Below are 18,061 nucleotides of genomic sequence, written 5' to 3'. Positions count from 1 at the left end.
AAATTCATATCTTCCATAGCAAAACTCATCAGTTACAGAGACTTGTTCTGTTTCCAATACTCAGAGAGTTTAAATTCCAATCCGCCCACTGGCGGCAAAAAGCAAGGAAGTTGTGTCCCACTAACACATTTCTTTTTTTGCAGCTTCCCTTGATCAGGATGATTCCTCTGGCATGTATGCAGTTACAAGCATTTAACATTTTATATCCATTTTTACCATACATCCAGATGTCATAACCACAAAATATAAAGTCACTAAAAAATTTTCCTTTTTTCTTTTTTCCTCATTGCAAATTTACTTAAACTCCTAGCAATATGTTCAGTGTTTGCAGTGTTAGCATTGCAGCTGCCAGGGAAGATCCAGGCTGGAATGCAGGGGAGGAAGGGGAGTGGAGGAGGTACTGCAGCAGCAGCTAGGCTGAAAAAACTGCTGTGGTGTGACCTCCCTCCCTTTTTCTGTTGTTGTTTTGTTTTGTTTTATCTAAAATGTTGCTCCAGCCCTGGGACCTGATTTAAACCCCACCCCCAGCCCACTTGGAGAAGAGCACAATGCAGACTTTTAACATTTTTGGCCTTTTCACCTTCGGGCATTTGGGGCCCCTTTTTCCTCCCATGGAGGAGAGAGCAAAACCCAAAGGCATCACTTTAGCCAGCATGGCCAGAAGCAGTGTGGGATGCAGCAGGCCTACTCTCCAGGAGTTGGATCTATCATTTTCAGATTCCACAGGTAACTTTTACCTCTCATAACATACAGCAGATCAGCTACTGCTGCATACCATGGATAACCCCATAATCAGCTGGGCACCAAAGATACATCACACCGGGCCCCTTATTCTTCTTTTCCCAAAATTTCACCGTCTATTAGTGAGTCAGGGTTGGTTTAGGGAACCCCACTTCTGATGCCAGTTGATATTGGGAGACCCCCTAGACCACCCCTGGGTTCAATGATTTGCTGGGAGGACTCAGGATATAGTTGTACTCACAGCTATGATTTATTGTAGTGAAAGGATACAAAGCAAAATCAGCATGGGATGAGGTCCAAAGGAAACAAGGTGCAAGTTTCCCAAGGGTCCTCTCCCAGTGGAGTCACACAGGATGCACTTAATTCCCCTAGCACAAGTGACAACACATGTGAAATGTCTTCCAGGGAAGCTCATTAGTGACCCAGTGCCTGGAGTTTTTAGTGGAGACTAGTCATGTAATCACTGTCCGCCTGGAATCTACCAAAATTGCAGACTCCCAGAAGGAAAGCAGATGTTGAGCATAAACCACATGGTTTGTACAAGCAGTTTAGGTACAGTGAGTCACTAGGGTTAGGGTGGCAGGAGCCCTCCCAGAGTCTAAGTTCCCAGATGCCAGCCAAGGGCCAACCTTTCAAAGGATAGCAGTCATGTCTGTTGTGTTAACTGTTTTCTGCATATCACCTCAGTAAACATTTGTTGAAAAGGAATGAATGAAAGGCCACCAAGAGGGGAACGATTACACTGTGGTATTCCCCTGTTACAGAATACTCAATAGTCATTTTAAAAGGAACATGTTTTGTTGGCAAATAACAGAAAATCCATCAAACAGTGGCAGGAGCAGAGGTTTATTTGGCTCACATGACCAGAACTCCATAGATAAGGTGGTTCAGGGCTTGTGCCATCGAGGGTTCCAGCTCCTGCTCTCTCTCCTGTTCAGTCTCCTTAGTAAATTGACTTCATCGTCATGTTTGTCCCAGCCAGTCACACCTGGTGGTAGCTGTATCTCCAGGTCCTAGGTCCTCAGGAAGAAGTGGTGCCTGCATCAGAGGAGCGGCAGCCTCCCTCAGAAGTCACTAGTAGAACTGCCAAAACTATCACTTGACCATCCCCAGCCCTACAGAGGTGAGGAAGGGGTTATGAATTGTTAGCCCGTCTACACTGGCTCCACCTGAAGGAATGTTAGTGATAAGTGAAAATGTCACATTGTAAATAATTCACTTAGTATTGAGAGAAGCCTGGGACCCGGGACCCTTTGCTGCAGTGCTGCAGTGCTTGCCCCTGGACACATCTCTCCTCGAGCAACAAATATATAGAAACTGTATGGGACTAAAAATAACTGCCTGTGTGTGACAGTGGGGCAAAATTATGGACAAAAGATAACAGAGACCAAAAAACCCAACTGCCACTTTTGAAGAGCCACTTTTGAAGAGCCTGGAGCAAAAGCAGGGGGTCGGGAGCAAAAGCAGGGCACTGCTCATGCCTCCTGCACACGCCACCATAAAGGGGTGGGCAGACCACCTAAGCCACCGCTCCGGCCCAGCCCCTGGACACACCCCTACCCTCACCCTGTATAAGGAACCAGCTCTCGCCCCATTGATCCTCTATTGCTCAGGGTGCTCCAGAGAAATATCAATAGAACTGAAGGCCCTCTGCTGGCAGAATTCCTTCTTGCTCTTGTTCTGTTAGGCCTTTAACTGATTGATTGAGTCCCACCCACATTGTGGAGGGTAATGTGCTTTACTCAAAGTCCATGATTTAAATGTTAATCTCATCCAAAAAACACCATCACAGAAACCCAGCGTTGTGTTTGACCAAACATCTGGATGCTGTGGCCCAGCTAAGTTTATACACAGAGTTAACCATCACAGGCCCCTTATGGGAAAGAAAGCCATTTGTTTCCCCACATTTGCACTTGAAAAGAAAAATGAACCTCTTTTCTAGGAACAGTCATTACCTTTGGAGAAAGATAATTTTCAGTGGTAACTAAAGATGACAGTGATTTTTCTTTAATTTTGTATACTTTCCCATTGCTTGGATTGTCTTTTCTACAGTAAACACACTACCCTAATAGTCTTAAAAAAAAAAAATCAAATAACCAGCATCTTGGTCTGTTTTGAATGGCACTGAGCTTAAACTTAACTAAACATGCTTAAAATTGGGTTCTGAAGTAAGAAAGTTGGTTGAGTAATAGGATAGCATTTTTGCTTCATTGTCACATGCAAGGGGGGGGGTGGAAAGGAATAAACAAACCTTAGTACTCTGACTAAACAGAAGATAAATGGTTAAGGAAACATAGGCCATAACCTACAACAGGTCTATAATGTAGAGCTTTCTTTTATCGTTGTTTCTTTTGTTTGGTTGTACAAGAAATTATTTGTGGAAAGAAACGCCTTTGGGAGACCATCCTTGTGGAAAAGCACCCCACCAGGGCTTTTGAACTCAAAATGCCTTTACAGCCATTATTTAGTGAAACTCACTGTTTTGTTTTGTTTTAATATTTATTTATTTATTTTGGCTGCATCGGGTTGATGCAGCCAAAACCCTGGCCCCCTGCATTGGGAGTGTGGAGTCTTACTCACTGGACCACCAGAAAGTCCCCAAACTCACTGTTCTTAAGCAGCAGTTTTCCTGAGCAAGTTTCACGCTGGTTTCTGACTGCCTGTCACCTAAGTGTCGTGAAGCTTTTGTCACTTTCTTCTGGGCACATGGGGCAGTGCTTTCTTCTTTTGAATGATTATTTTCACAGAGAGAACTGAGCTTATATGAACTCTGATCTTAATGTTTTTGTTCATTCTCTAGGTGACTACATTTCATTAATTTTCTGAAAAATACATCTTAATCCTTAAAGCAGTGCCTTCCTTAGTATAGTCTGCATGTCTGTCTGTCCTTCATTAATGTAATTTCTCAACTCTAGTTAGCAATTCTCAACCTTGGGTGAAAACAGTCTTCTTGTAGCAAATAACATAAAATTGTTATTTTCCCTAGAAGATTACTATACCATATTTCTCAGTCAACGGTAAATACCTCTTTATTTGGCCTATACCATTTGCTTTATCTCAAGTATGGTTTGCTTCAAATCATCTGTTATTTGTGTTCCGCCTGTAGTACTTTAGGAAGTTTGATGTTAATTGGTTGGTTGATTGAGTTTTTATCTTTGTGTTTACTAAAATTGCTGAACACTATGACAGTTATCTTGAGGTTGGTACCTTTTTAACGTTAAATGTGTTTCAATTTTTGACTATAAATACGTTTGACTATAAATATAATTTTTGACTATAAGTGTGTATATACATATATATATATTTTTTTTTGTGTGTGTGTGTGTGTGTGTGTGGTATGCGGGCCTCTCACTGTTGTGGCCTCTCCTGTTGCGGAGCACAGGCTCCAGACGCGCAGGCTCAGCGGCCATGGCTCACAGGCCTAGCCGCTCCGCGGCATGTGGGATCTTCCCAGACCGGGGCACGAACCCGTGTCCCCTGCATCGGCACGCAGACTCTCAACCACTGCGCCACCAGGGAAGCCCGACTATAAGTATATTTTTGACTCTAAATATATTTGACTAAAATGCTACTTACTGCTGTATATTTGGAAGTACAAAATTGCTTCAAACAAGCAGCATGATTAAATAGTCGTCTTATTAACAGAATACCCATCTAAACTTATAGATATAACATCAGTCTTTAACAGAGTGTAAATGCTCTTAAAATGAGGAATTTGAGAGCTAAATCCCTTGGCTTTATCTGTATGGATCAAGAGGTTGATGTTTTTGTTTTGTTTTGATCTTACAATTAAAAATGAGGAAAAGATGAGTATTTGTATTCCAGGACATTTAATTCAGTACCAATAGCAACATTCTAGCCACATTTACATTGTTTTCTCTTGGCAACTGAAGAAAAACATACAACCTAAAAGTTGCAATTTATGTTTTATTCGGGGACCTTACTGAGGACTGTATGGTGGGAGACAGCCTCTCAGATAGCTCTGAGGACCTGCTCCTAAGAGGTAAGGGAGGAACCAGGATATATAGTTTTTGCTGGGAAGAAAAAAATGCATGTAGTCAGACATCAAAATATTACTGCTAATCACAAAAATCAGACATCTCAAGTTAATGATTTTAGTGCTTTTCTGTGTTTGGGAAGATGCAAGAGTCTGGGCTCATTGAAATTATTCCTTAGATATGCATCTTAACTATATAGAGCCAGTATCCTGTTTTTCTCCATCCTGAATTCCCCTCAGGGTGCACTGTTGGGGATACAGCTGCAGTGGCTGGTGGCTCTATGGCAGACAACATTCTTTGTTTACTGAATGGCAAACGACAGTCTTTGCCCACACTCTTGAATTCTTTCCACCAACGTTCAAACATGCTATAATATCTGAATATTAGAAAAACCAAGACTTGGCCCCCAGTGCCCCTCCGACAACCACCTTACTCCTCCACTCCCCTTCATAGCATTATTCTTTGGAAGAGTTGTCTTTATTCACTGATTTTGCTTCCTCTCTTTCCATTCTCTAATCGGAGTGTGACGAGGCCCTGGTCCCCTCCAGACCACTAAAGCCACTCTCCTCCAGACGCATTCTAATTGCTGAATACCTGGTCAGTTCTTGGTCCTTACCTTACCGACCCCTCATGTATTTTTTTCCTTTCTCTGAAGATGCTTTCTTCACTTGGCTGTGGTTCCTCGGAACCTGCCTGATGTTGAAACGTAAGGTTGCCCCCGAGACTCAGCCTTTATCTTCTGCTCTGTCTACACCATTCTCTAGTGACCTTTGATTCCATCTGTGTTGATGCCCAGGTTTCTCTGTAACTCCTGCACTGTAGTTGAGTTAACCAACCTACTTATCATAAACCTTTGAGTTCTTTTTGGCTTTATGTTTTTAAAATTATGATGATGCACAAATGCTCTCTTGGACATACCTCTTTGTATCTTCGTGGGAGCACTTCTATTAAGTAAACATCCCAGAAGTGAAAAAATGGGATCGAAAGGTGTATGGAGCTTTTCAATTCTAACAGATATTATTGAATGCCCCTTTACACTTCTGCCAACGGTATGGAAGTTCCCATTTACCTATATTCTGGCCAGCGCTGAAGGATTACAGGTTCGGATAGGGTTTGGGGTGGGAGCGGGGCGCGGGGGGGGGGGGGTTGTTAAAAACCTTTCTAGCTTTCCTAAATGATTCTAATTGACTTTGCAAGAGCAAATTTCTGCTAGTTTAAATATAGAGCAGCATTCTGTTCATTATTATAAGTTCTCAAATACCGTTAAGTTAAATATCTTACTCTCAAGGTCTAAATAGATTGTGATACTATGTCATGTTTACATGAAGGTGCAGAGTTGACTTAACACATTTTTTTCCCTTTCATTTTAAGTGTCACATTTGATTACTGGCTACCATTAACTCAAATTGCATATTCAGTCAGCCTCATTATGCCAGAGCAGTGATTACCATTGTTTTTAAAACTGGTACTGTTTTCATGGCTGTTTTTAAAATAGTAGCTTCGAAATTCTTAGAGAATTTCTCCATGGAAGAAAATTAACTGAAATCAACGCTATTGTGAGGAATATCAACTTGAGATTATTGACTTGAAACCAGCAAGTCCCAGTCAGTACCTTTTGGAAGACTTTAAAATAAGTTTAAAAGGTAACAGCAGTTTCCCTGTGGTGATTTTGCTTGGAGAAGATAGCTGAGAGATACAAATTTTCTTTCTACTAACTTAATAATAAACACATTATTTTGACCAAGATATTTCGGTTTTACTAAATTGATAAAGCAGGTGTACCCTAGGAGTTCTTCCTGCTTAAGTTAGTGCTGACTCAGAGTAGGTTAAAACCTTTTGTTGCTAAAAACCTTTAGGTTCTCTCCAGTTTCTTTTCTGCTGTATTGTTCCATCACATGGAAACGAATGCTTTCCTGTATTTGAACCACTTAGAAAATATAAGTTCTGGCAAATTAGAATTCTTATGACAATTCTTATTTGCTTTTAAAACAGAAATTTCTGTTATCATAGGGAAAAATCAAATATACTTTAAACCACTGTATGTTATTTAAGTTGAAATTCAAGTTTACAAACTGCAGTTGTACAGATATTATCTTTCCAAAGCAAATTTGAATCTAGTAGCAGTGCATGGGAGCGCCTTTTTCAGATTCTGTAGTCAAAGTGATGCCTCTGAGGTTGTTGATAAAGGATGCTTTGCTTATATGTTGCATTAAAGATCATTTCTTAAAAAGTGGACAAATCGAAGGTGAAAAAGTTATTTGCCTCTGGTCAGTGATTACCAGGATGGTGAATGACATTTATCTGGTGGTAAACCATTTTGAATTTGTTTGCCTTTCATAACTTACTGAAAATAATTTTCAAATTAGTCTTAGAATGTATTCTTCTTTACACAGGAAAGAAAGAGCATACATTTTCTAGCCTTTCAGAGCGGAAGTGCCAGGAATAAAATAGCAATTGCCATCTCCTAGACTCTTACCGCCTTACGTGGCAGGCACCATGATGAGTCCCTTACATGTATTATTTCAGTTCATCTTTGTGAGTAACTCTATGCAGCGAGGACTGTTATCCCTATTTGTAGATAAGGAGGTTATCTCCAAATAATTTTATGGGTAAGGAGAGAGATTAAATAACTTACTCAAAGTTCACAGCTAATAATCAGTAGGGTTTGAGTCAGGTGTTCTGACTCCAGAACCTATACTGTTACTTACTAAGCTCTGCTGCCTAATTAAATTCTCCATGTAAAAGCAAAATGAACGTTGACATATATGTACTCATACTTACCGTATGGTTGGAGCCTAGGCTTAGGCCTGGCCCTTTGGTATTCTCATATACCTCTTAATTGGCATTCTTATGCATACTCTTGCCTTCAAATATATCTGTAAACTGGAGAACTTTCTTTTTGGCTACAGCTGAAAAGATGTCTAAGACATTTCACTTGTTTTATTTTTTGTTAGCTACCTTGAATGTAGCAGGAGCAAAGCTTAACTTGTCTCTCTCCTGATCCATTTCATCCCTACCCAGTAACCTACTCCTCCTTTAGTGTTCTCTATCTTAGTAAGGACAACCACCTACTACTCACTTCCTGAAGCCTAATACCTGGGAGCCTTCCTTGATTCCTCTCTCCTCTCATCTGCACATCTAGTCAGTAAGTAGTACCATATCTACTTCCTTAGCATCACTTGAGTACATCCACTTTTTTCATTTCATTGTCCTCTTCAGGCTACCATTACCTCTCGATTAGACCACTGTCACAACCTTTAAACCGGTCACCTTGCATCCAGCCTGGCATTCCATTGTCCCCCTCTCTAAGTAAAGTATAAGTATGCGCATGTCACTCCTACTTTAAACTCTTGAGTTTCCATTGTTCTCAGGATAAAATCCAAATTGAGTTAGTAAGACTTGTCAGGACCTCCCTAGTCTGGCTTCTTTGTGCTTCTTTAGCTTCTTCTCTTGTCCACTTTGACACTCACACTACATGTTGTGAGATAATGAACTTTATTTTCTCTAATATGCCATGCTGTCTTTCATTTGATTCTTAACGCATACTTTTCCCTTTGTCTACAATGCTTGTCCCCCTACCCCACCCCAAAGCATTTCATCCACCACCTCTTCCTAGACATCCATGAGGTTCAGTGTAAACTGCAGTTCCTGACGGGGAGCTTTCCTTTCCATAACATCAATCATACTTGTGTTTAATGTCTCTCTTCCTTGCTAGGCAGTACGTTCCATGTAGCAGAGACCTCTGCTCCACCTCATTTCCAGCACCTGGCATAATTCCCAGCACCTAGGAGATACTTGGAAAGAACTTACAGAACAAATTAGAGATATGGGTTTTTTTTGGTTTTTTTTTTTTGCGGTATGTGGGCCTCTCACTGTTATGGCCTCTCCCGTTGCGGAGTACAGGCTCCAGACGTGCAGGCTCAGCGGCCATGGCTCACGGGCCTAGCTGCTCCACGGCATGTGGGATCTTCCCGGACCGGGGCACGAACCCGTGTCCCCTGCATCGGCAGGTGGACTCTCAACCACTGCGCCACTAGGGAAGCCCAGAAATATGGTTTTTACCCTTAACAAGCTCAAAGTCTAGTGGGAGCTAGAGTATTGTAAAGAAAGAAGCTCAGTGAGTGTGATCAGTACTCTAATAAAATGCTGGGGGATCACAGAGGAGTATGTGAGTGATTAACTTTGCCTGGGGGAGCATTTTCCCTGTGTAACTTTATATTATTGAAGAAATTGACTTACAGCATTCAGATAGGAAAAAAAGGAGAGTTGTGCTGAGCAGTGGAATTGATTCAGTTGCATTTGCCTTATTTTTTGCTCACTGGCTGGGCAGCTGTTTTCAGTAGACTTTTGATATTCTAAGGTTATTATCTCAAGACCTTCCAGAATTCTAACCTAGATATAGAGCTGGGTAGTCAGCTAGCCATGCTCAATAAGTTGACTCACCTTCACGTCGTCCCTGAACAAAATCAGTGCCAGGTCTTTTATGTTCCCCATTACAAATCATGTATCTGTGTCTTTGGATTCTCATAGTTGAAATTGACAGTGTTAAATCCATGAATACCAGAGGTGCTGTTCATGTTTAGATTTTTTTTTTCTTTCCAGCTTTGACCGCCATTGAAGGCACAGCACACGGGGAGCCCTGTCACTTCCCTTTTCTGTTCCTGGATAAGGAATATGATGAGTGTACCTCAGATGGGAGGGAAGATGGCAGACTGTGGTGTGCTACAACCTATGACTACAAGGCAGATGAAAAGTGGGGCTTTTGTGAAAGTAAGTATTGCTCAGTAGGCAGCACATCCCCATTGTTTTGTGTCTCAGGCAACAGTTTAAAGGCCTTTTCGTAGCCGTCCATTTTCCACCTTTGTGAGAAATGGTCAACGTCGATGACGAGGTTGTTGCCTTAAAGCCTGGATGTCAGCGCAGGAAGCGTGCAGTGTACTTACTTCCAGGCCGTCACTCAAGCGGCTTATCACACTTGTGCCTTATTTAGAGGTGGTTTTTCATTGGTGTGCACGGGTTGTTCTGAAACTCTCAGGCAGGCTGCTAAATTAATTAATGTGAAACATTCTTTGGCAATAAAGGAAATAGAACATTATGGTGAAGGCTAATAGTGGTTAAAAGAAAGATAGGGCTTCCCTGGTGGTGCAGTGGTTGAGAGTCCGCCTGCCGATGCAGGGGACATGGGTTCGTGCCCCAGTCTAGGAGGATCCCACATGCCGCAGAGCAGCTGGGCCCGTGAGCCGTGGCCGCTGAGCGTGCGAGTCTGGAGCCTGTGCTCCGCAACGGGAGAGGCCACAACAGTGAGAGGCCCGTGTACCACAAAAAAAAAAAGAAAGATAGATCATACCTTTCCTAAATACTTGAACGAAATGCACTGTGCTAAGGTAACATTTGACAAATATAGTATACTTAACTGTCCTAAGTGTTCATGTCAGTACGAAGGGACTGACTTCTAAATTCAAGCAAGCTGTGTTTTTGGGAAAAACTTTCTAACTAATAAAAAACAACAGAAAACCTTAAATATACCTCATTTGATACCAAATGACATTTTCAGAACAATGGCTCTGATAGACTATTTAGGCTTTCCTAGAATATGTCATACAGTCCGTCTTTGGATGTAGGCCAGTATGATTAAGTCCTCCAGTTTAACACATCAGATTTTGTTTTTATATTGCAAGAACAGCTCACTTCTGTTCCTGTAAATATTAGTCCTCATGAACTACTCAGATGTCTCTTGGTGAATTCTATATTTCTGTTAAATGCTATATTACAGTAACAAAATAATTTTTGAGAAATCTGCAATAATTCTGTGATTTTCAGGGTTGTATTAGTGCATAGGAAAAAAGTAGAGAACTTGAACACTAATTAATCAGGATCTGTAGTTAATAAAAATCAATTTTTTTACTAATTTTTGTTATGTAATTAATCAAATACTTTCTCCTTGTAAAATATACAGCATTTCAGGCGAGACTGAAGTGTTCTTTGACTACAACGGTATTTTTCTGTTTTTTACTGTCCTGATTTTAGCTGACCTTGGCATATATAATCATAAGCTCCTACTGAAATTTTAGTTGAATTATATAAAAAGTTAGAATTACTAGCAGAAAAGTACCCTCCAAAAGCAGGTTGATATTGCTTTCTCTGAAAGAAAGTGATTTCAATGAGGCTTTTTTTTTTCTGCCTTATCTTTTGTCAGATAAAGGCCATACTGAAAACCATGTGTCTTTAGAGTCAGACTTGGAAATGGTGAAAGATCATGGATTATGTTTGCATGACCACCCAAAAGAAAGAATACATACTGATGTTTGATAAATAATTGGTGCAGAATTATCCATGTAAATTCAAAATGTAAATTTTATTTTTAGCTGAAGAAGAGGCTGCCAAAAGACGGCAAATGCAGGAAGCGGAAATGATGTACCAGACTGGGATGAAAATCCTCAATGGAAGCAATAAGAAAAGCCAAAAAAGAGAGTAGGTAGCACAGCCAACTCCCATTCTTACCCTGAGATAGGCCATTACTGAGATAAATGGATAAGTACTTTTTAAATTTAATGTACTGCCAGAGACAAAGGATTTCTTAAGTTGCATTACAAGAAAACTTAATATGATATATGAACATTAGGGGCATCACTTTTATCAGATTTTAGCTTGTTGGGGTAAAAAGGTCCTAAAACCAGTCACAAGAATGAACAGTGAGCAAATGGCAATATTTGATTAAGTTATAGTAATTTCTCAGAGCCAGGAATACATACAGTATCCAGAATTCAAAGTGGCATAAAACAAACAAGGAATTGCTGTCAGGTGTTTTCTGATATTTTTGGTTTTGCTTTGTAATTTTCTTGCAAAGTCTAGAATTTAGGAATGAAAGAACATAAAACAAGTGATTGTCCTGTAACATTTATGTCCCTTTAATTTCAGCTGATTTTTGTTATAGTCTGTGCAAAGAAGACAGTTATGGTGATTATATCATTCATTAGATTATTTACCGGACACCATATTATAGTTCTCACATTGCAAATCTAGTTAACTTTTTTCATCGAATTTTTTAGGATTACTATTAGTGTAATTAGAATTCCAAGATATTGCAATAACAGAACTGGTACCTTATGTAAAAACAAAAGTAAGTTTTGTAAGTAACGCTACTTTAGTAAAAATAAAATATCAGAGGGATTCTATAGAATAAGGAAATTAAGCTGCATTTTAGGAGATCTTGAAAAAAATGGCAGCTCTAAAATATTGCTAATTTGTTTTTTCATTACTTCTGTTTAAAGAGCATATCGGTATCTTCAAAAGGCAGCAAGCATGAACCATACCAAGGCCCTGGAGAGAGTGTCCTATGCTCTTTTGTTTGGTGATTACCTGACACAGAATATCCAGGCAGCTAAAGAGATGTTTGAGAAACTGACTGAGGAAGGTTCTCCCAAGGGACAAACTGTAAGTATACTTTCCGTGGAGAATCTCTCCGCATACAGCACTGGTTTATTTTAACAGCGTGGTACTCTTCTTTGCCCTGACTTCCTTTAACAAGTAAAACTGTAAATATTAATTTTGTGGCAGATCATTTTCCCAGTCTTCTTGGACAGTCTTTTTCCTTAGTTTGAGAACATTTCTAGTCACTTAAGGCGTTTTTGCAATTGCATCTTGCCAAAATTATATTTGTAGTTTTCCAACTTAAATCTTCAGAGAATTAAACGAAGGTAATTGTTTTTTATCTGAAATTACTCACCGTTGTATTTTTTTTCCCTAAGGTCAGGTGCTCCAGCTCCTGTTAATCTTGGTATTTTTGTAAAAAGAAGCAGCACATGTCCTTTATAAGGAAACTAGAAATACAAACTAAAAAAGCTAAGAAAGTAAACATCACATATGTACCTCCCAGACATAGGCACTGGTAATATGTTAGTCCATGCATACCCTCCCTTCTAGACCTTTCTCTTCGTGTAAATTCTTTATTAAAATAAAATGTCATTGCCTACTGTTCCATAACTTGCTCTTTTCAATCAATAGCCTTTAGCTCTTCCAATTCCAGTAAACTTTTACATCATATAACACCCATACCATATTCGTACGGTGTTGAGCGAAAACATTTTCTTTACATCTGTTTTGTCCAAATCAGTATTTGGTCCAGGACTATACTTATATTTGGTCGCTACTTCTAGCATAGCCCGCACCTTCCTTTTTTTTTTCTGTGTTAGAGATAGGGCCAGTTTTTCTACAGAATGTTCTGCCTCAGTTTGTCTATTTGTTTCCTCTTGGTGTCCTTTAGTTTGTTTCTTCATCATCTATGTTTCCTAAAACTGAATGACACAGCTAAAGGCTGATGAACTCAAGTAAAATGTTTTTAGTTAGGCTGCTGTGTAGCAGATGTTCTGATTCCATATTGCCCTTTGAGCCAGTTGATACATAATATCTGCTTGACTCCCCACTAGTAATGGTAGGATTGATGCCTGGATTTAGGAGCCACATTTATTTAAAATGCCGTCAATAGAGGGAAGGGAAAGGGGCTGGGGATTGAGTTACTAATCAATTATACCTATGTGAAGAAGCCTCCATAAAAATCCCTCAACTCTGGGGTTTGGAGAGCCTCCAGGTTGGTGAATACATCCATGTGGCAGGAGGTGGTACACTCCAACTCCATGGGGACAGAAGCTCCTGCGCTCAGGACTCTTACGGACCTCGCCCTTTGTACCTCTGCATCTGGCTGTTTATCTGTATTCTTTATATTGTCTTTTAATTTTGTTTATACGTTTTTTCATGTAAAATAAGCAACTTTAGTTGAATTTATTCATCTTTTCTTTTATGGTTTCTGGGTTTTGTGTCCTACTTACAAAGGTGTTTTGCCCACTTTAAAAAAAAATGCCTTCAATAATAAAGATTTATCGATGGTGTGGGATTTGCTTAAAGATCACACAGAATTTCTAGTCACAGAGGAAGTCTGTTTTCAGACTATGTAAACAGTAAAGGCATTTGGACCATTGTTTTCCACAGGACTGATAACCTGATCAGTATGCAACTCTTATGTAGCCTTGGTTTTGGTTTATAAACAGGTTATATCTTAATTGCTCCCCTTTGTTTTCAAAGCTTTTTTTCCCTTTTTACATAAATCAGGTTATGTAAAATTCACACATATATTCTTTATCTTCAGACACATTCTGTTCTGAGGAATGTTTTTACTTTTAAGGCATCTTTTCCCTCTAATAATAGAACCTTACAATGCCACAGTGCTTTATACACTGCAAAGCACTGTCTCCACCATAATTAATTCTAGCTGATGAAGCAAAGCACCAAAATCACAGTGGCTTCACACAGCATGGAGTTATTTCTTGTTTATGCCAGGTCCCATGCAGCTCTCCTGCCTGAGTTACTCTTCATATGGTGACTCAGGGTCAGGGTCAGGGTCATGTAGCTGTATACCATCTGGAACATGGGGCTTCCAAGCCATCATGAAGGGAGAAGGGAGGACTGGAGGATTCTCTGGGATGTTTTTAAGGGCCAGGTCTGAAAATGGCTTGCATCCCCTCTGGTCACATCCCAGGCAGTGGCCCTACCTAACTTCAAGGGAGGCTGGGAAATGTAGAAGAGCTCGTGGCTTTTGATGAGAATAGCACCTGCGTTTACAACTTTAGCCTATGCTTTCATGTCATCAGGGATAATCCTCAGAGGGCAGAGGGTAGACCCTTACCAATACATTGTTTGGTTGGTTGGGTTTTTTTAAGAAAACTGTGTATGCTCTAGTGTTGTAAAGTGACCTTTCTCCCTTGATCCCTTCAACTTAGCCCCTTGCTGCCTCTTTTTATTCCTGCAATAGCTTATTTAGTAATCTCTTACCCACTATCATTGTGTATCACCCTTCACATAGATAATATGTTGATGTAATGGTATAGGAGACATTTTGTTTTCATAATAGCTGTTCATCAAGAATCAAGTAAAAGTCATATTTAAATGTGTTCAGCTTCAGTTTTCTAGTTGATGTTTTATTAAATTGTCTTTAATCTTCAAGCTAAGCTTTTTTAGTTGCTTAAAGTTATATTTCATTGTGTAATTTGTAAAACCTTGAATGCATTTCTGAGGCTTTTTAATTCCACAGCTGTGCATATTTGCAACTGTTTAAATCTTTTAGCATTTAAAGATTCTTGCATCTTTTCATGGTTCATAAAACTGTCTGCCTTTTATCATTTTGTTTCAGGCTCTTGGCTTTCTCTATGCTTCTGGACTTGGTGTTAATTCAAGTCAGGCAAAGGTAATATTATTAAAACTTTATATTATAATTTGAATTGGGTAAATATGTAACTATGTTAAGCATCTTTTGTTCTTTCACAGGCCCTTGTTTATTATACTTTTGGAGCTCTTGGGGGCAACCTAATAGCCCACATGGTTTTGGTAAGTAAGACTTAAATTGAAGGCTAATAACATTGAATAGTTGGTTTACAAGTGGCCACAACTTTTCTAGGTTTCATGATTGAAATTTACTTATATTCATTAAGACCCAATATTCAATTGAATGTCCTTCAGCTTCTTGTTAATGGATACAGCAATTGAATCTACGTGTGGATGAAAATTGGTAGAGTCCACAGTTTGTCTTTAAAATGATTAGTTTGGCTGATTTCCCTTAAAATAGAAATCTGATAAATGGTTCTTTTTCAGTTTTCTATAAGTTGGAGTTGTTTGTCAGAATCATTTTTTAGATTGGGTTATGACAGATTTTACATTTAAATAGATGAAGGACTAAGTATACAAAGAACCAGTGTCCTATAAAGTTCATTACAGAGTATCTCTTATGTATTACCTGATAGTGTTGATCACTTAAACGGCTTAGTGTTAAAATATAGAATCTTTCCACCACATTTTTTTTTTTGCTGAGGTGTTTAATCTGCCTTCTACTTTATAAATTGACTTTGGGTGAGTCCACATGATCTCTGACCCATATTACTGTTGTAAATGAATATGTAAGTTCTTGCAGGAATGTAAAGAATAGATTGAGCAGAAATGAGACTGAAAGCAGAGAAACCAGTCCAAAATCTGGAGGGGTCTATAGGCCTGGTCATTGATGGGATTATGAAACTTAACAAAGAAGGAAAAGCTAGTTTTCTGGCCAATTGGGTAGATCCTGGATAATTTTCCCTATGTGTATTCCAAAAATATTTACTGAATACTTGTCATTAGAATTCCAAAGATCAGTAAGATATAATACCATCGCACAACAAACTTTTAATGTAGAAAGGGAGACGTGAGTAAGGAGGTCGTTATAATACAGCATGAGAATGTCAGGGAACCACCTAAAAGGCACCTCACCCATACTGGCATTGGAAGGAGATACTTCTGAAGAAAGGAGCAACTAAAACATTGGAAAATAGAATGCCAGGTAGTCTGTCAACAGGACAGGTAGACAGGAATCATGTAAACAGCTGTACGTCACACCAGGGAGCTTGGGCTTAGTCCTGTTACAGAGGTAAACTGCTGAAGGAGTTTCAGTAAGTGAAAAACAAGGGCGTTGCTCTAGGTTTCTGAAACACTCCTTACTAATTTTGAAGTCTTTTTCACTTGTTTGTTTAATCTCCAGGAACGTTTATTCCTCAAACAGTAACTGAAAAGTTATTTTTAGATGAATTTTCAAGAAATATTAGATATTTTTGACACAAATCTTTTTAAACTACTTATCAGTCTCCTTAAATGGTGGCTACAAAACAAGAACATTAAGTATCAATATTATACATGTTATGGGTCTTCCCTGATGGTGCAGTGGTTAAGAATCCACCTGCCAATGCAGGGGAAACGGGTTCGAGCCCTGGTCCCAGAAGATCCCACATGCCGCGGAGCAACTACGCCCTTGCGCCACAACTAGTGAGCCTGCGCTCTAGAGCCCGCCAGCCACAACTACTGAAGCCCATGCACCTAGAACCCGTCCTGCGCAACAAGAGAAGCCACCGCAATGAGAAGCCCGCACGCTGCAACAAAGAATAGCCCCCGCTCTCCGCAACTAGAGAGAGCCTGTGCGCAGCAACGAAGACCCAACGCAGCCAAAAATAAATAAATTTATTTTTTTTAAAAAGTTAAAAAAAATATACATGTTATTATACAGTCATTCCCTAAGGATTGTTAAAATTGGTAAAGCTATTTGAGTCTGTGCTAAATGGCTCCAGAGAGCTCTGTCTTCTGCTCTTTATAATCAGCTATCTTCCCCCTTATTCTGAAGTCATTTATTGCTGGTATTACTGTGCGTGTTCTAGTAGTCTCTTGTCTTCCCTATTTTGCTAATTTGTTCCTTCTTTAAGAGCTACTTTGGAAGATTAACCTGTTTTTATTAAAATTGTATCTGAAGTAAAATTGAAATCTATTCTAAGCAAGAGCCCAAGCAATTTTCTCTTACAGGTAAATGGGCACACTGCATACATAAAGTTGATGGCATCTATTTTGATTGCTCTCGGAACTTTATTATTTATTTCCTAGTTCTTAGCCTGGTTGTTGAAGTTGCTGAATAAGTTACCTCAACGTAAAACTCAGGATAAATGATGTAGCCAAGTACTTGGATCAAAGGACAGCAAAATTACATTCTGCCTGTAGTTAGCTTTATTTGTTCCCACAAGAATGCCACTGAAGCATGTGAAACTGCCTTCTTCTCACCTGAAGTTGTATTACAGGGTTACCGATACTGGGCTGGCATTGGGGTCCTCCAGAGCTGTGAATCTGCACTGACTCATTATCGTCTTGTTGCTAATCATGGTATATACCTTTTTGCCTTTCACCTTACCAAAACCAAAAAAAAATCCAAACAGAATTAATTTTAAATACATCTATTTTCATCGTACTACTTGAAATACTGTGACTGTTTCTCTCAAGTAGAATCATCTTTACACTAGTTGATTAAGAAGTACTTTTCAAACATTTGCTTTGGGTTCCACTTCTTAATATTATGTGGGGAAAAAAAAACCCTGAATTTAGATTACTATTTTGTACTCTATAGACCACTATGGAAACAATTTCCTTTAACACAGTGTCTGTCAGCATTTGGCAGCTGGAATTGTACTTCCCTCTGTGGGACAGTCCCTCTGACTTTCATCCCCATCGTTACTTTGTCCACATTTCAGTTGCTAGTGATATCTCACTGACGGGAGGCTCAGTAGTACAGAGAATACGGCTGCCTGACGAGGTGGAAAATCCAGGAATGAACAGTGGAATGCTTGAAGAAGATTTGATTCAGTATTACCAGTTCTTAGCTGAAAAAGGTGATGTGCAAGCACAGGTATGTGTTTAAACATCTCCCACGAAATCTTACTGCCTTGTATGTGACAGCCTCTGGGGGCAAGCACTTATATCTATAACATTTT

At 39.5% G+C, this 18,061-nt stretch overlaps 1 protein-coding gene across 2 annotated transcripts in view; it reads left to right on the top strand.

The window, feature by feature from the left end:
- SEL1L (SEL1L adaptor subunit of ERAD E3 ubiquitin ligase) overlaps nucleotides 1-18,061 on the top strand; it is a 53,168-nt gene that overhangs the window by 13,281 nt on the left and 21,826 nt on the right. Inside the window, exons 4-10 of one of the 2 annotated variants that reach the window (XM_029238207.1) lie at nucleotides 9,342-9,509; nucleotides 11,105-11,210; nucleotides 12,011-12,173; nucleotides 14,923-14,976; nucleotides 15,057-15,116; nucleotides 17,375-17,456; nucleotides 17,822-17,976. In XM_029238207.1, the coding sequence (XP_029094040.1) occupies nucleotides 9,342-9,509; nucleotides 11,105-11,210; nucleotides 12,011-12,173; nucleotides 14,923-14,976; nucleotides 15,057-15,116; nucleotides 17,375-17,456; nucleotides 17,822-17,976 (788 nt within the window). The remainder of the gene's footprint in view (nucleotides 1-9,341; nucleotides 9,510-11,104; nucleotides 11,211-12,010; nucleotides 12,174-14,922; nucleotides 14,977-15,056; nucleotides 15,117-17,374; nucleotides 17,457-17,821; nucleotides 17,977-18,061) is intronic. The other variant, XM_029238208.1, reaches the window with a different exon arrangement.

Source organism: Monodon monoceros, unplaced genomic scaffold (genome assembly GCF_005190385.1).
Source record: "Monodon monoceros isolate NGI ecotype Baffin Bay Population unplaced genomic scaffold, NGI_Narwhal_1 Super_Scaffold_21, whole genome shotgun sequence".
In the NCBI taxonomy this organism is placed as follows: Eukaryota; Metazoa; Chordata; class Mammalia; order Artiodactyla; family Monodontidae; genus Monodon; species Monodon monoceros.
This window is presented reverse-complemented; position numbering and strand designations above follow the sequence as displayed.